Below are 19,572 nucleotides of genomic sequence, written 5' to 3' on the forward strand. Positions count from 1 at the left end.
CTCAAGCAGCAGAGCTCATCGCTCTGACACAAGCCTGTATTCAAGCCACAAATAAAAAAGTCAACATATACACTGATTCACGTTATGCATTCGGAGTTGTACATGACTTCGGCGTGCTGTGGCGAGAGAGAGGTTATTTAACTTCTCACGGTGCCCACATTCAGCACGGACCCCTTATTCATGCCTTATTAGATGCAATACATCTACCCACTGCAATATCAATTATGAAATGTAAAGCTCATACGAAAGTTACTGATATCATTTCTCAAGGCAATGATCTAGCTGACAGAACAGCTAAACAGACTGCTCAAACTCAAACATCCGACATGACAAAGACAATAGTCCCGAAACCAACATATTGCATGACGGTTAAGGATCCCGCTCTTGACGTAATCGACATACAGACACATGCTACACCAGACGAAATAAAGAAATGGACTGAATTAGGAGGGATCCAAACGGATCAAGGATGGATGACGAAGGAAAAATCTGTGTGGTTCCTTCCTGATTCAATGGTCCAAGTCGTTATTAACACTCTACATAGTCCAGCACATCTAGGAGAAAAAGCTATGCTAGACAGCATTCAACACATTTGGTTCAACAAACATTTACGAGCAGCAGCTAAACAAAAAGTTCGTACCTGTATGATCTGTTGTCAGTTTAACCCAGGTAAAAGCATTCCCGTAGAACAGGGTGGATTTCAGCCTCCTGATCACCCTTTTGAAGTCCTCCAGATGGATTATATCCAGATGGAACGATGTCGAGGATTCAAATATGTTCTCGTAGTTGTCTGTGCTCTTTCCCGTTGGACAGAGGCATACCCGGTTTCAGATTACACTGCCCCGACTACTGCCAAACAGTTAGTTCGAGAATTCTTCCCACGGTACGGTTTACCACGTGTTGTCTACTCAGATAACGGCCAGCCGTTCGCATCCGAATTAATGAAACACGTTTCACTTTTGTTAGGCTATCAGTGGAAATTTCACTGTGTCCGACACCCCGAGGCAGCAGGTCTCGTGGAAAGACATAACCAGACCCTGAAAATTAGATTGTACAAAATATGCAGAGAGAAAGGTGTCGACTGGGTAGTAGCCTTACCCGTTGCACTTTTTTACATGAGAATGGTAGCACACTCTCGAACAGGGCTATCCCCTTATGAAGTGATCTTCGGTAGACCACCAAATATGTGGGGGACGCCTATACCACGCAAAATAACTGATATTGACTGTAATATGCTGACAGATTACTTGGCTTCCTTGATGTCTGCACTACAATCTTGTCGTTCACAGGTAGCTGCAGCCTTTCCCGACAACACCGAGGTGAAACCCCATGACGTAATTCCAGGGGATTTGGTTTTAGTGAGGAACTTTGATCGGAAGTCTCAGCTGGATCCTAGGTGGAAGTCGCCTCAACTCGTATTGCTAACGACGAGGACAGCCGTAAAGATCGAAGGACGAAAAGGCTGGATACATTCAAGTCATATCAAGAAATTTCATGGACTACCGTCAGACGTAAACGACACACCTTGCGTGTCTTCCCCGATTGACTCTAAACTTCCTTTGGTTGAACTGAATAGCCATGAACAATACAAACTAAAACTTAGGTCTAACCAGTCAGGCAATTTGATTGTTTAAGTCCTCTCCAAGGTGAAGCGGTCGAATTTGTCTCTGACATGTACCCCTTAGACCTGTATAGAGAAAGAAACAGAAGGATAAAGTTGAAACGACATGCGTACTGTAAATCACTGCGTAGTCATTGCACAGTGACGTTATTAATTTTGTTTTTCCTAAGTCTTTTAATAATTACTGCAAGTATATTGTTGCACACATATTATCCTATTTCTAGACATGTTTACAATATTACTGCTGAACATTCTTTTAGTGAATTACCTCCGCATGAATTGTCTTATAGATTTGCGCTGCGCAATAACACTTTTATTAGTATGTTACATCATTCCCATCAGGTTAGCAATGCTACAAATTGTTGGATATGTGGCCGACTCCCTCCCTATCAGAACTATAAAGGAATTCTACCTCTCTTTCCATACCCGTTCACACACAACGGCTCCTGTGGAGCATGGTTTAGTTTAATTAATTCCCTAGATTCGAATTCTGCAGTTTATCAAGACAACTGGGTATGGGGAAATCTGAACTTAGTTTTACTCAAAGTCTGTCACCCTAACAAGGAGGGACTTCCCAAAAGAACAGGAACTGATCTAGAAAATGAAGTGTATGGATTAGGTAATTTTACGCTTAATCTCATGATCCTGAATGTCGAATCCGAAGCTACTCCAATTTTGCCCGCCATGTCAGTATTTCCAGTAAAAGGTGAATTATGTGTAAGAAAGAATGGTTCCATACATATGGGCCATAGTAGATGCACCACTGTAATAGAATTTAGTGATCAAGGCAAGTCTACATTTAGAGCTTCCCGCCATTCCTACTTCATATGTGGTCAGACGGCATACATACGTCTGCCACTAGATTGGGATGGTACCTGCTACATCGGATTCCTTTTGCCACCTGTTTTCCTAGCTCCTCCTGATTATCACAGAAACACTCATTTAGTACACAATAGAGAAAGGAGAGATCTCCCAATAGTCGATTACACTGAGACAGCATGGGAAAAATACACAGATTTCAATAAAGGTCTCTTTCCCTATATAGGTACAGTTACCAATAGTAAGCTGATACGTAGATTAACCAGAACCCTTGAAGCAGTAGTGAATGAAACTATTTCCGCCTTAGGCAATTTAACAGAAGAGCAGTCTGCTATGCGGATTGTTGTGCTTCAAAATCGTCTTGTCCTTGACGTCATCCTGGCCGATAGGGGCGGAGCTTGTAGGGTCATCGGATCAAGTTGTTGCATTTTCATACCAGAAAATTCGCCATCTGTATATAAAGCCATAACTCGCCTTCATAAGATTGTAAGCCAGATACACCAGAATCCAGGCACCTGGACTTGGTCCGGTTGGTTTTGGAGTGTATTGTCTACCTTTGGATGGAAGGTCCTATCCTTCCTAGGTATTGGCTTCCTCATATTATTCAGTTGCTGTCTATGTCTACAATGTGGACCAGCGATCTGTGGTCTGTGTGCCACATCGTGTATTCCACCACCAAGATTTCATTCACTCCAGAAGAAAAAAGAAGAACAAATGATGCTATATGAACAGATCGATGGATTGATGAAGATTGATATCTCTTAACGGGCAAGTAGGGGACAAGGAGGGAATGTGGAAATATGGATTTTTCTGGTCAGTTATGTCCCCTATCTTGGACCCCAACGGTTTCATGTATAAATCACAAGTACATGTATGTTCCCTCCAGTTTCAGTTATGAAGACGCAAACACATGTGCGTCCACCGCCAACATGTCCTCTTTCAGATCCGCCATGAATGGGCTGGATATTCCATTCCTAAGTATGAAAGGCCACCGGCTTTATATGGTTCACTTATGCCATTTTTACAGTCCAGGCAAGTAGGCCCTGATTCTGCCATCAAGCTTTTCCTGCCTTCTGCCTCTGAAAGCTCCAGTCTGAGCTCGCATCTGTATCCATGAACTTTGTCCTCATTCTCTGCGCAGCTAACGGTGCCTGACATCAGCCTGTTGCCTGCCAAAAACTGTATTTCACCTTCGAGATTATCTGCTCCGCTCCCTACCCAATGCATTCCTGTCTAGTAGTTTAAGTAAACATTCTTCCAGCTACCGAGCAAAAGGCCCGGCTTCTCTGTCTTTATGCAAGTAATTCATAGCCCTGTTACTATGGAAGATTTCTGCCCCCGCATATTGTGTAGACACTTAGACGCTTGTACACGCACTAACAGTCAGTATAGTCAGTATAGAATAAGATTCTACTCTAAGAGACCTCTCTTTTGGATAACATAGTTCTCTAAACATAGGATGTTAGATATGATTTGGGATTAGGTTGACTTGACCCTCCAGACTTCTGTCGCCACATGTAGAGCTAAATGTCAAGTCCCCTTCACCCCCTAGTTGCACGTCAATCACACGTCATGCTGCTGCGCGCGCATTTCTGCCAAGTATTTCTGCTGACATTGCGAAATTCTTTCATGGAACCACCCTATTATGACATCATACCTGATGACGTTCTTTAGTTACGCCCAGTTACACCCACTCTAGCTACGCATGTATGTTTTATCTTTGCTATCAATTGTTACGCCTCCTGCATTTGCTTCACTGTAATGCCTATTGTATAAAAATGATTACTTGTCAATAAAGTAACGTCTTCACTTCCTGAACCTTCGTGGTGATGGAATATGGAGCGCCAATTTAAATTGATTCTGGAATAAAGCCCGTTCCGAACCTCTAATACCACGGATTCTGCCTCTTATTTTACTGAGCTATTGTTATAGATTTTCCGCATCAAATTAAGTCCCGGTAATTAAATTATTTACCACACACCTCCCTTGTGCTTTGCATTGTTCAAAATGAGGAACTATTTTACAAGGCAGCTTTCAGTATGGATGTCTTTTGTCTCTAACATTTGTTCATCTTCAATGTGGAAGTGATGTGTCTGCATACAGTAGGACATTAACTCCAGATCTGTTGTCTCTGCCAATGCTCGTTTACCATTCCTTTCAACAATTTCAATTTAGGACCTAGGCACTAAGCTCACCTTGTTTTATAACACATATTCTGCTGTATTCCTGTGGCTTAACATGTAATATTAATCAATATCTCATAGCTCTTTTTTCATTCATTCATTTAAATCTTTATTTCGACGCATTTGTGTCATAAAAGAGCAATAGAAACATTTGTTATCTTACATTTTGACATTTGCTAGCACAAAAAAAAAATAAGAAAAGCAGTAAATAAAAGGTCAAATAAGCTAACCTATTCGTGTATATCCATAGCATCCGTGTATACAATATCTAATTTCATAATCTTTGTCAAACACATTTTACCCGGGCGGAAAATTTACAAAGTTAAAAATACAATTTAACAATAAATATAATTTAAAAACTATTAAAATAGTATTAAATCAGTAACCGCTAGGACATTTTTTATATAAAAAGAATTCTTAAAAATTCGTATGAAATTCATAAAAGCAACAACCACATATACCTAGTTGGAAAATAAAGCAGCAATTACATGTTTTAATATCATGGTCTTTTTGAGAATATCAAATAATGTATCGCCTCGATTTATCTTTTTCTTTAAAAATGTAGACCCAACTTTATTCTAATAAAATTAGCAGCGAGAAGAAACCTACTAACTCCAAAAACTATCACCTGGCTGGTGTCAGTTTTTAAAATTCTGCCAGCCTCCTTGTATGATCTAGAGCCTATTTTATGGCAGAGTGGTGCTATCCACTTTTTCCTTGGTATTACATAGCTGGAGCAGAATAGAAGTATGTGTAAATCATCTTCCTTAGTACCATGAGTACATGAGATACAGAGATCACTTCCTGATTTCGCCCAGCTTTTTTCAAAGGCCTTAGTTCTAAGGGTACCATATCTAAATTTTAGGTACAAGGTTTTTGATAAAGGCGGATGGATCTCGTCTAAAAATGGTTCAAAAGATGCGACATCCTTAAACAATAGGAACTTTTCAGTTAGCGGTCCATGAATTCTTGCATATACTAATTCTCATAGCTCTTAAATGTGTGCACATTACCATCCAGTTAATCGTTTTTGCGTGAGAAGAAGAGCAAATCTGAACGTGTGAATAATTGTATGAATGGGGCAAAGGTGCATGCATACAATGTGTGAGTGGCTGTGCTTAAATAGAGGACTTTATGATGCAATCCACTTCTAAGCACTGATGCAGAGGTTCTGCAAGCTCCATCCTGATTGGACAAGGAACCACATCACGTTCAACATGTTGTTCTTGTAACGTCACAAAACTACATCTCACCTCCACCTGGTCGTTATAACAGAAGGTAGTTTCGAATCCACCTGGGACTAGTCTGTGTGTTCTGTTTATGGGGGGAGTAACACAATTCCAGTTGTGAGGGCTGGCCCTGCAATCGCGAGCAGTCTCCTTTGCTCGAGTTCACTTCTGACCCCAGGGCTGGTGCTGGTTCCCAACGCCGCAGCAATGGCGCCACGGGGCCAACACGGGTCTACCGGTCAACTGGTTGTAAAACACAGCCATAATTCAACTTCAGTGGGCCTTCACACCATGCTCCCCGGTGCCACTGCACCTGCTATACTATTGCTAGCATCGCGCCTGTGGGTAGTCAGTGGCTGGTGGGAGGGGCAGGGAGGGACGATGACGCCATTACTGGTCTCTGTAACGTAATGCCATCTTTGACGTAGACCACTGAACATAACAAATATACCCCCCCCCCCCCTCACCAAAACCCCGAGTCTGCCAGGGTCTGGGTGGTGTGTAACTGCTGCGAGCGCTGCGAGGTATAGAAATGTATGGGGAGTGACTGTGTACATTGCATACATAGCTTCCTGCGTGTTACTTTCCTTATCTTTGAGTGTGAAATAAATGCTATTTTTGAACAGTGAAGGGTTAGAGAGGGAGGAGGGGGGTACGAGGGGAGGAGGAAAACGGGGGAGGTCCTGGTTTTAGGAAAACCTATTCCCTCCTCTCGAGGAACAACTGCTATATTCATCAGCAGCGGCGGCGGCTCCTGCAGCAGCGCCCCGAGGGAAGCGGACGTGGAGTCAGCGCGCGCTGCGACCACCTTTAAAGCGCCCACGTGGACCCCCGGCTGTCAGTGCCACACACTGCGCGCACCGTGCCACCAAAGATGAGGGATGCCATGTGGTTCTTGGGCGGACTTCTTCTGCTGGCTGGACTGGGCTGCAGCCAGCAGCCGCACGTGAGGTGAGAGCCGCCCTCGGGGGTCATGAGCAAAAGGGGGGCAAAGCATACCTCTCTGGTCCTCAGCGGGCAGAATATGGTAACCACAGATCCCCAGCTCCCCCACGTAGGTGCCAGCAGCTAGTCACGCCCGGGCGTTAACTTTTACATTTTGGTATTTGAAGTAAATCCTCCTCATGGGTCTCTCCCTGTCTTCCCTGCACCCCCCGGGCTGGCTTTACCCACAAACAAGTGTCTTAGCTCTAGTCAGTATTGTCCTGCCTCCTGCTTCACGTGTCACTGCCATGTGTCTCGTCTGTCCCTCATTTAATGAGTTCTGCCACTGTCCTCTTTCCTTGCGCAGGCTGTCCGGGGATGGGACTGTCTGCCTCTTCTCCACCTACGTCATACTTTACCTTATCTGCGCCTGTCCCGAGCAGGCTGAGTGCGACCAGTTTACTCTTCGATGTGTGCCTGACACTCTCTTACCCTGTGTGTCGGTGTGCTCGTTGTACAGCTCTTTCTGGTGGCTTTTCCCCCACCCTCCATTTAAATCGTTTGTTTAAATACCAAATATAAGAAGAGCGAGCCACAGACTTCGTTCGAAATAAATCCGCTCTCACAGTTCCCCGGCTGGCAGGCACGACTACTGCATCCTTTCCAGAAGGTCTGTGTCGTTAGTGCACCGCCCTGGTGGGTTTCTCGCCGTGTGCTCACCTCACGGTGGGCTGTCGCGATGCTGCCGGCATTCCTCTGCTGCCCTCACGCGCTCTGAAACATTGCCTTCCTCCCCGTGTCTGCCTCATGGCTTCTCTGCTTTCACGTCGCCGGGTCTGGGGTCACTCTTTCTTCAGAAGCCGCTTTTGTACTTCTACAGCTAACACCCCCTCAGTGTCTGACCCCCTTGCCATCATTCCTAGCCCCTGGGACAAACCATGACCATATCTGTGTCCTAATTTGTATGCTGTAGAGGCTGATTGCGTTCCCTATGTGGGTATTTCTTACATTTTATGTATTAGTTATTTGTATTGTTCTATTGCAACGTCTTGGTACATTTTTATTTTTTATTTTCTATATATTTCCTAAATTCTTGCACTGATGGCATGAAAGACTTTATATTTTGCTCTGCATAGCATATTGCTGTTTGTAGGAATTTTGTTAAATGAAAGCTTTTTGAACCTTGGATATCTTTTATAATTGTTAGATCTCATGATAGGGTGGAATATTTTATTGAGTGTACTCAACTGTAAATTAGAATCTTATCCTATTTATACATGTCATTTCGCGATTTTATGTGGACCTCTTTGGGGTTCCGTAATCATAATTAAAATACACTTGGAACTACTGACCATCTTAGGGTGGTATTGTTTATCCTCCTCTTCTGCCATTAGGGAAAGGTGTCACGGACACTTGGAGCCCAAGGCCTCTACATTTTGTGCCCTCACGGATTGCTCATTGCTGGGTACACACAGAGGGTGGTAGGACACTCGGAGGCCGCTCACATCCTTTTGAACATCTCTCTTCGACAATCCATCGTCTTGCAACATTGCGCCTCTACGGCCCCCATAGTTATGACCTCCTGCACTCGTGGTCTTAGCGCCACTCTCAACTGCCCCACTCCCCGCCATCTCGTGATCTTGCCTCACGCACAGAGGCCGAAGGGCCCAAAGAACGCTGACTATTGCTGTATTTTATAATTCCAACAGCAACCAGGGGGACCATTTCCTTCATTGCACTGGGGCCATTGACACGCTTACTACGCCACGGTCGAAGGGAAGGGCTATTGCCTTGTGCCATCAACCCAAAAAAGCATTTGTCATCCTCAATATATTTGCAGATAATTTTTTACAATTCTAAAGACCTTCTGACTTCTTGTAATGTTTTAGAGGCATCATTTCTATCATTGTGAGTCAGCAAGTGATGTACTAAACATGTACAGCACAGTATTCTGAACTACATCATCTGTACTTTACTTCCGCGTGGAAAAAGTATTTTTGAAATGTTACAAAAGGTATATTTACAGTAAGCCGATTTCAGGGAGTAACTCGACAAAACAGTACCGGGAACCGGCAACACATCTCAGGTTTAACGCCCATGACACTTGAGGGTTCTGAAGCCATCCACCCATTCGTTCACCGATCGTCACTCCTCGCTATTCCTGTTCAGGTGTCCGCTGACTTTGAGCTTTATAAAGCTCAAATGGCTTCTTCACCGCCATATTGTTGTCATTAGGGTAGCAAGGAGGCCATGGACCCTAGTGCAATCAAGGGAAATGGCCCCATTGGCTGCTGTTGGGGGTAGTAAGCTACAGCTTTGTCGCTGTTCAATGCACCTCTCAGGGCTCTGGTGCCCTGGTGCCTACCCCTGATGGTTGCGTGGCTTGAACTTCTTCGTAACTCTTGATTCAAAACTTTATTTTCTGAGTTCTTATAGTGAGTTCTTATTTGTATGGCAATGACCGCAAATGCCTGATTCACCATCCTATAGTTCAAGAGCACAGATACACATACACGTGACGTTTTAATATTGACCTGCACTTTGGTTATCTCAATAATAACAGCCATCAACATATATCAAGGAAAGGAGATGTGGAGTTAAGAATAGTAAATCTAAATTTCGTTATGTATCCTTACCATGGCGATACGCTGGTAGTTGATTTTTTTGGAGTCGATGTTTGTCCAGGGAATTATTATTGATCTTGATATTGTGACATAGAACCACTAGAGAGGGAGCCTAAAGTCTGTAATGTTGCAGAAGGTGAAGCAGGGCCATTGGATAACCTGGTGGGATTGAACACTCTTATCATCTGTCAACATCTTTCCAAGTCTAGTTTTTTCTTCTGATGTATATCATAATTTTTTTGATATGTCCATCTGTATTCATCCACATTTATTTTTTGCTAATTTTGTCAGTGTTTAGTTCTACATGTTATGTTATGCAGATTTTTAGAGCGCACTATATTACCCTGGAGGGTATCCTGGTGGTGAGCTAGTGTGAGTCTAGGCACATCTAGGGCCTACTGAGATTACTCGAAAAGCCAGATCTTCACCTTCCTGAGAAATTCAGGAAGTGAGGAGGAGCCTTTTCTGTGTAGTGGCAGGTTGTTCCTCGCTTTAGGAGCGTTGTAGAAGGCTCGACTTTCGGATCTGGTTTTGCGTGTGCATGGGATTTGTGCAAGTAGGAGTCTGGATGAGTGGAGGTGTTTGAAAGGTTTGTGAAAGCAGATGCAATTGTTGAGGTATGCTGGGCCATTGTTATACAGTGCCTTGAAAGTGTGGGTGAGGAGTTAGAATTGTGCTTGCTTGTGAATGGGAACCTAGTGGAGCTTCTACAGGTGTGGTGTGATGTGGGTGTGCCATAGGAGGTTCAGAGTGATTCTGGCTGCCGAGTTTTGAATGGTCTGGACTCATCTTGTGAGTCTTTTGTTGATTCCGGCATAGAGGGTGTTCCCGTAGTCTAGCTTGCTTTTGACCTGGGCAGGTGTTTAGTAGGAGCCATTTGAAAATCTACAATAGCATCTTCAGGGTATGGAAGCATGAGGCGGAAGTCATGTTGAGTTTGCTGTCAATGATGATTCCAAGGTTCTTGCCGTGGGTAGTGGGAGTGGGTGTTGGTCTTATCTCTGTTGGCCACCATGTGAAGTCCCACAGTGATGTGCTCTTTCCAAAGATCATGATTTTGGTCTTGTCAATGTTTAGCTTTAGACAGTTAGTCTTCAACCAGAGGGTGATTTCAATCATGCAGGCATTGAACTTGATCTGGGTTTTTAGCATGTTGTATGTGAGGGAGAGAATAAGTTGCACATCGTCAGCCTGGGAGAGGACGTTGATGTGAGAGTGGATGCTGCTGGCTAGAGGGATCATGTATGTGTAGACAAGGGTTGCTCTCAAGGAGAAACCTTGCGGAACTCCGCAGATGAAGTTGCGGGCATCCGAGGAGTTTGTTTAACCAAAACATGTGAGCTTATACCGGAATGCCTGACTGGTTTCATTGCTGTGAATACCCACATAATTAAATTAATACAGTCATATGAAAACATTCACATTTAGTATAAAGCTTGCACACATCCTCAGTTGTTTAAAGCTTATTAGGAAACTTCGTCTGTTTTTAACTCCTTTTCCTGTCAATCCATAAAGCCAGTGACCTAGCGGTCAGGAGTGACAGAATTTAGAATCACTAAAAAAACAGCCAAATTTCAATTTTTTGCCATATGTAAAAAAAAAAAAAACCTAATCTCAGTAAAAATGGAAAATTGTCAGCCTTAATCATAATGCAGACATACCCTAGCACATTGACTTTTTCAGTTTTTTCTTTTTTCTCCACCTCACACATGCAGTCAGAGGTCATTGGTGCCTATTGCCTCGCTGCTGTGTCCTGTGTCCCATCCCACCATGCAACGCATCACAGTGATCTGCACATGATTTGAAGCAGTCATGGGTATTTCCTTATTAAGAAGTTACAATATATACTTTTTGAGGGAAAACATACCACCTTGCTAATGTTGCAACCTCCCCTCGGAAGTACAGAACACCTCACTGCCCGGAGTGAGTTGTGTTGCTTTGCCTTACGGTGGACATCACTGCCCGGAGTGAGTTGTGTTGCTTTGCCTTACGGTGGACCTCACTGCCCGGAGTGATTTGTGTTGCTTTGCCTTACGGTGGACCTCACTGCCCGGAGTGAGTTGTGTTGCTTTGCCTTACGGTGGACCTCACTGCCCGGGGTGAGTTGTGTTGCTTTGCCTTACGGTGGACCTCACTGCCCGGAGTGAGTTGTGTTGCTTTGCCTTACGGTGGACCTCACTGCCCGGAGTGAGTTGTGTTGCTTTGCCTTACGGTAGACCTCACTTCCCGGAGTGAGTTGTGTTGCTTTGCCTTACGGTAGACCTCACTGCCCGGAGTGAGTTGTGTTGCTTTGCCTTACGGTGGACCTCACTGCCCGGAGTGAGTTGTGTTGCTTTGCCTTACGGTGGACCTCACTGCCCGGGGTGAGTTGTGTTGCTTTGCCTTACGGTGGACCTCACTGCCCAGGGTGAGTTGTGTTGCTTTGCCTTACGGTGGACCTCACTGCCCGTAGTGAGTTGTGTTGCTTTGCCTTACGGTGGACCTCACTGCCTGGAGTGAGTTGTGTTGCTTTGCCTTACGGGGGACCTCACTGCCCGGAGTGAGTTGTGTTGCTTTGCCTTACGGTGGACCTCACTGCCCGGGGTGAGTTGTGTTGCTTTGCCTTACGGTGGACCTCACTGCCCGGGGTGAGTTGTGTTGCTTTGCCTTACGGTGGACCTCACTGCCCGGAGTGAGTTGTGTTGCTTTGCCTTACGGTGGACCTCACTGCCCGGAGTGAGTAGTGTTGCTTAGCCTTACGGTGGACCTCACTGCCCGGGGTGAGTTGTGTTGCTTTGCCTTACGGTGGACCTCACTGCCCGGAGTGAGTTGTGTTGCTTTGCCTTACGGTGGACCTCACTGCCCGGAGTGAGTTGTGTTGCTTTGCCTTACGGTGGACCTCACTGCCCGGAGTGAGTTGTGTTGCTTTGCCTTACGGTGGACCTCACTGCCCGGAGTGATTTGTGTTGCTTTGCCTTACGGTGGACCTCACTGCCCGGAGTGAGTTGTGTTGCTTTGCCTTACGGTGGACCTCACTGCCCGGGGTGAGTTGTGTTGCTTTGCCTTACGGTGGACCTCACTGCCCGGAGTGAGTTGTGTTGCTTTGCCTTACGGTGGACCTCACTGCCCGGAGTGAGTTGTGTTGCTTTGCCTTACGGTAGACCTCACTTCCCGGAGTGAGTTGTGTTGCTTTGCCTTACGGTAGACCTCACTGCCCGGAGTGAGTTGTGTTGCTTTGCCTTACGGTGGACCTCACTGCCCGGAGTGAGTTGTGTTGCTTTGCCTTACGGTGGACCTCACTGCCCGGGGTGAGTTGTGTTGCTTTGCCTTACGGTGGACCTCACTGCCCGGGGTGAGTTGTGTTGCTTTGCCTTACGGTGGACCTCACTGCCCGTAGTGAGTTGTGTTGCTTTGCCTTACGGTGGACCTCACTGCCCGGAGTGAGTTGTGTTGCTTTGCCTTACGGTGGACCTCACTGCCCGGAGTGAGTTGTGTTGCTTTGCCTTACGGTGGACCTCACTGCCCGGGGTGAGTTGTGTTGCTTTGCCTTACGGTGGACCTCACTGCCCGGGGTGAGTTGTGTTGCTTTGCCTTACGGTGGACCTCACTGCCCGGAGTGAGTTGTGTTGCTTTGCCTTACGGTGGACCTCACTGCCCGGAGTGAGTAGTGTTGCTTAGCCTTACGGTGGACCTCACTGCCCGGGGTGAGTTGTGTTGCTTTGCCTTACGGTGGACCTCACTGCCCGGAGTGAGTTGTGTTGCTTTGCCTTACGGTGGACCTCACTGCCCGGGGTGAGTTGTGTTGCTTTGCCTTACGGTGGACCTCACTGCCCGGAGTGAGTTGTGTTGCTTTGCCTTAAGGTGGACCTCACTGCCCGGAGTGAGTAGTGTTGCTTAGCCTTACGGTGGACCTCACTGCCCGGAGTGAGTTGTGTTGTTTTGCCTTACGGTGGACCTCACTGCCCGGAGTGAGTTGTGTTGCTTTGCCTTAAGGTGGACCTCACTGCCCGGAGTGAATTGTGTTGCTTTGCCTTAAGGTGGACCTCACTGCCCGGAGTGAGTTGTGTTGCTTTGCCTTACGGTGGACCTCACTGCCCGGAGTGAGTTGTGTTGCTTTGCCTTACGGTGGACCTCACTGCCCGGAGTGAGTTGTGTTGCTTTGCCTTACGGTGGACCTCACTGCCCGGAGTGAGTTGTGTTGCTTTGCCTTACGGTGGACTGCGTTCTAATATTCTATGTAGATTTGACCTACATTGCTATATGTTCCTTATCTTCGCCAGGATGTTTGAGCTGTCCTCTATGCTGAGCAGCTTTTCCTATCCTTGGCCCGTTCTTTGTTGCCTTTTTAGACTGTGCCCTGCCTTGCTGGATGTTGTGTATATTTGCGTGTTTGTGCCCTTCATTGTGTTATGATACATAACCTTCCTTGAGTGTAGTGTACCTGTATTTATGGCGTAGAAATGTGCTAACTCTACCCCTCTGCATGCTCTGTGACTTTGCCTTTCTGTTTCTTCATTGCTAAATGTTTTATGAATGTTGCCTGTCTCTGCTCTTTATCACTGTGTTTTTGTAAATGTTACTGAGTGTGTCATACATTGCTAAATACTGCTTTGCTTTGCCTGATTCAACCCTGACTCACTAGGGTGTGTACCTTTGGCAGACTGTACCATGCATTACTGTATGCTGTATTCTTGTTTTCGAATTTGCACTGCATTTCGGTCTCTGTGTGGCCTTCTCGACTGTGCTGTTCTATTTTACTGCCTTTTTTAAATGTCATTATACACCGTAACCAAAGGATCTCTTAGTGTTGTCAATAAACACCCCTCAGACAATAAGAAATGGTATAGCGAATAGGACTGGCTTGCATTTTCAATTAAAGGCAACACTTATTGTCTTTGGCAAAACTGCTGAAAGCAATACATTTGTATGTGAGCACCAGCAGTCCAGCAGCACTAGCAGGCTTGCTGCTGAGCGTGCCGAAGCTTATCAAGGGCCCATGGTCTGAATGTGGTTGCTAGGGACGCCAACCATTAGATGAACAACTCTTTGGCATCCATAGAAACGCCTTTGTTATGCTTTAAAGTGAAGCAATGTGTCTTGCAGTAAAAAATAACACAAGGGGTTGCACTTTGTATACGCTAGATGTATGAGATAAAGAACTGTATGTGACAAAAAGGTGTGATGATTGAATTTACTTTTAGGCGCTGATTTTTAAGTTGTATGGAACAGAGTGGGGTATTTACCACACCTGGTATCTTGGTGTGACGTATTTACCAGATATGGTAAAGCTAACTTTTCAAAATTGAAATGAAGCACAGCACACAGAAGCAGTAAGTAGGCAACACACCAAACTCTACGGGCCCGATTCACAAAAGTAAAGTGAGACGAAAGTCTAACTTTACGACTTTCGGTATTCACAAAGGGCATTTGTGTATACTTGAAAGTCGTAAAGTTCGACTTTAAGTACTCACAAAGGACATTTACAAGTAGCAAATGCCCTTTGTGAATACCGAAAGTCGTAAAGTTAGACTTTCGTCTCACTTTACCTTTGTGAATCGAGCCCTACATGTTTTGGCCTTTTTCAGGCCTTTTCTCTGATATATTTGACCTGCTGAAGTTTATTGGGGGGAAAACTGCGAAACTGTGATAATTATCGCACAACTGGTAATTCTGATTCCTGTGAAAACTCCTGTTTGCCAAAGGATTGGAATTTAACCTTTAACTTGGAATCAGGGCTGATGTAAAATATTCCCTCATGCATTCCAACCATGCTCTTCTGTAGCATGACAGTGAGACTGAACGGCGCTGATCCAAGGCGTAATTGGCAGTGTCTCATGCCAAGCAAGCCAGTGGTTTGAAGGGAACTGACACAAAAAAGTTTTTTTAATTTTTTATTATTGGGCAGATGCTTCCAAGTGATCAAGAAAACATTACAAACTTTTCTAGCAGCATTGATACATAAAGTGACATAGCATAGTAATGTGCAACAGTAAGCATTAACATTTGAAACACATTTGTCTAATTATTCTTAACTTAATCCATCTATATCCATGGCAATCGTCTCCATAAAAGAAGCATTAAACCGAAGAGAGTGCACATTTCACATTAATTCCTAGTATGCCCTTAGACTAACTAAAACATTGCACCATCCGATTCTTGGTACTTAATTGGAAATTGATTTTATATCATATCCTATATAAAAAGGACATAGTAGCATGGAAGCGAATACCATACAAAAATGTTAATCAAAATAATGTGCATGCAGTACAAAAACCATGGAAGCAGCGGGAAACAACCTTCACAACGCATCATTTACAACGCATGCGTTTACAACGCAAGTCGTTACAACGATGCATTGTTACATCGCATGCCATTACTAAGCAAGTCGTTACAATGACTTGCGGCAGCGGGCGGAAGTTGTTGAATTTGTTGGATTTTCAATCCAACACCTTCCCTACTGTTGCACACACTAGAGTTGCAATAGTAAATTATACTATTCCAAACTCCAGTGCCCCCCCTACCGCAAGTCATTTTAATGATTTGCGTTGTAATGCGATGCGAGGTAACAAGGCGTCGTTGTAACGACTTGCGTTGTAAACGACTGCGTTTCGTAAAGCAGCATTGGAACTATTTTTTTTATATTCAATTTTGATTGATTTCATTAACAATAGTACAACCACACATAGATTGACAGGATACCTCTCAGTTTCGTACACGGTGAAATCCATGCAAATAGGAACATTTAGAATCATTACAAAATAGAAATGCATTGCCATTAGAAGGATACATGTATCACGGCTTCGCCCAACTCACTTTAGTTGACCCAACCACTTCCCACACATTCGTTCATGTTTCCTCGGGCAGCCTCATGCTTCCTATACAGGTTTCTCTTGCACAGTCCACCAATCCAGTCCCTTATACCATTGTGTCACAGTGGAGGGTGGGGGGTGTTTCCACTTGGTGGCTATGCCTCTCTTAACCACCATGGTAACTGTGTCCAAGAATGCCTTATCTGCCCGGAATCCTCCCGAACCCTCCAGAATCCCCAGGAGGCGGACCAGAGGAGTGTGTGGGGCTGCCCCCTCAGTACCTTGGTGAGTTCTGTAACTATGGCAGACCAATACTTGCCTTTTACTGTACATGACCAGACCATATGATAGAAATCCACATGGTCTCTGCACAGCTGGGGCATGCAGGGCTCTTGAGGAGACCGGCGCGATGTAATCTGGAAGGGGGAGGTATAGACAGTGTAGGGAGTACACTTGAATTAATCTCAGTCTGGACGAGATAGTTATAACTCAGGGCCCATAAGGGCATCCCGCCAATCATCGTCCTCCATAGGTCCTATCCATCGCTTCCAGGGCAATCGAAGGTGATCGAGGGTAGGAGATGCATTAATAATGAGTGTACAGTATATCTGGCAGACGCCACCCTTCCCCATTGCCCCCATTTTGCCTCCAGTTGGTTGAACTCCGGGACCAAAGGTGTCACTGTGGACATGAGTAGCGAGAGCATGCCTAAGTTGCAAGTATTTGTAAAATTGTGTGGAGTTAAGTGCGTACGTTTCTTGCAGTTCTTGGAAAGCGCGTATATGGGTCCCAGACCAGACATCACTCAGCTGTGTTATGGAATTTAACCTTGAACTTGGAATCAGGGATGTAGATGCAAAATATTCACTCATGCATTTCAACCGTGCTCTTCTGCAGCATGACAGTGAGACTAAACTACGCCTCTGCGCTGATCCAAGCTTAATTGCCAACGTCTCATGCCAAACAAGCCAGTGGTTTGAAGGGAGCTGACACAAATGCGTTCATCATCATGATCTTCTGCACCAGATTTAGTCTTACGCTGAGGAGTTCAAGGGGCTCAGTGGGTGTTTGCTAGCACGAGTATTCATCAAAGTCTAATCATCGAGAGCCCACTTTTGTCGTGGTGTGAGGGGTACACCGGGATCAGGCCCTAGGATGACGTGTGCTGGCTGTGTGGTTCTACAAAGGGCAAGGTCAGCAGGAGGTCTGGGAAGCAGAGCTTCAGCAGGTCCAGAGGCCAAGTCCTAGGCCTGAGGATTTGGGCAATATGCCAGATTCATACTCTGGATCAACTTCAGCAGCAAGGGAACCCAAATGTCCAAGCCCAAGAAATGATCAGTGAGCTTTTCTGCAGCTGCCGGATTTCTATATAAAGTGTGGAAGCTGGCTGATGTCACTCTGCCATCAATGTGAAGAGCATCTCATGATTTCAAGGTCCAGACTAGGGTCGAGTTTTCCTGCTCAGATTGCAGTAGCCTCTGCATCCAAAACCTCTAAGGGTTGTCTGGAAAAAAGCTCTGTGCATTGCCTCCAAACTATCTGAAGTTAAGAAAGAGGAGGAATAAGTGGGAGATGGGGTCGCCCTTTGTGTTCAGAATCAATCTTCCATCTTGCCTGCCCTTTGTGTTCAGAATCAATCTTCCATCTTGCCTGCCCTTTGTGGGCAGACCAAATCTTCCATCTTACTAACGCCATTCTTAAATTATGATTAAGCCTCCCAGTTTTTTGTTGTTTCTGATTTTTACTTAGAAATAACGACAGAAATGAACATTCCTCCTGTGATTATTTATTTTTTTAAACAGAAAAATATAGAAAACTGCTGTTCTTTTCCATGACTTTACATGCTGTCATTCAAAGCTTCCAGGCCAATACCTGTGTATGTTGACGGTTTGGACAATTTAAAAGAGGCTCCCAGTTTTCCATTATCAATAATATTTTTACATATATATAGACAGAAAACAACATTACTCCTGTATGAATTTATTGTTCAAAATAGAAAATACAGAAAATTGGTCTTCTTTTCAATGACCCTCCATGCTGTCAGTTTGACAACATGAACAATTTAAAAAAGGGATACAATGTTGTTAAATAACTTTATATGACCATTTGTTGGTACTATAAGTCATTATTTCATCCAAAACTCGACAGGCATCAAAGTATGAGTATACATTTATCAGTTAAATACATGTGGAAATATACTATGTTCATTTTGATTTGTCCATAAAATACGCAATAAATAGGGGCACATATTAATAATATGGGCAAAAAATAAATATGGGTAAATACATATGTAAATGGTCAATAAACAAATACCATAAAACTTGGAACACTAATTATTCCCAAACATTTCTGGATATTACTAATTTAGGCATACCGGTAATGTTTGCAAAGCTCTTTATCTGAATTTATACATGTCCATCCATGTTCATGCAGGTAATGACTGCGCATAATGTCCTCAAACATTTTATTTTTTAATAAAAAAATTATGTAAGGAAACAGGCCTTTTTGCAGGTTTGCCCCACCTTTTGCCCCTATTTGTACTATTAGATGCTTGTTTTTTTACTCTGAGAGTGCACTGATTCTTGCTATCAGACCACAGTGCCAGTGTTCCGACCCATTACAAAGGTTATAATGAATTGGATGTCCCCAATTCAAGTAGTGACTTGCTTATAAGTCCCTAGTATATGGTACGCAGAGTACCAAGGGCATGTAAACAGAATGTCCACCCAGGTATGCAACAAGGTTTGTGCCACTCTGTGTGTGACAAACGACGAAATGGCTACCAGCCTGCCACTACAGATTGGAAGAGCAGTGTGTTCACTTCTGTTTCGACTTTGCCATTAAAACCAATTATAAAGCGACTCATTCCCTTAATAGTATATATAAGTCTCCCCTAAGGAAGGCCTATAGAGCCCTATAGCAGGGGGCAGTATATTGTTAAGGAAGACATATAGGTTTATAAATGTCTTAGCTGCAAAACCCTTAAAAGTTATCATTTTACTTTGGAAAGTGTGTAGGCCTATTGGTGACACAGGGTTACATGCTGGCATCCCAGCCTGGCTAACTTCTGAATGGGACTCCCTAACTGGGTACTGTAAGATATCAAATTAATCATGGCATTAAATCCAACTGGATGGCAAGTCGAGATTTATGTCACTTTTAAAGTTAAGAAACTTTTAGAAACGTACTCCTCTTTGGCCCAGCTGGTTCAGTGGCTTTACACACACCCTGGCCAACAAACAGATTTCTGCCCACCTGAGGAGATGTATGAATGACTTCTAGGCTCAGGAAAAAAGGCAGTTGCCGCAGAGTGAGGTGTGACCTCTTCTCCCAGAAGGCAAGCTTCAAAGGGGAAGCCACCTTTGAAGGGCCGCTTGTGACAAC

General features: G+C 44.5%; 1 protein-coding gene across 1 annotated transcript in view; it reads left to right on the forward strand.

Moving 5' to 3' along the window:
* The first annotated feature begins 6,585 nt into the window (after positions 1-6,585).
* Positions 6,586-19,572, forward strand: part of PCOLCE2 (procollagen C-endopeptidase enhancer 2) — a 321,396-nt gene continuing 308,409 nt past the window's right edge. The window contains exon 1 of the mRNA XM_085633604.1: positions 6,586-6,803. Coding sequence (XP_085489730.1) covers positions 6,727-6,803 — 77 coding nt within the window. The 5' untranslated portion in view covers positions 6,586-6,726. The remainder of the gene's footprint in view (positions 6,804-19,572) is intronic.

Source organism: Triturus cristatus, chromosome 11, assembly GCF_964204655.1.
Source record: "Triturus cristatus chromosome 11, aTriCri1.1, whole genome shotgun sequence".
NCBI lineage: Eukaryota > Metazoa > Chordata > Amphibia > Caudata > Salamandridae > Triturus > Triturus cristatus.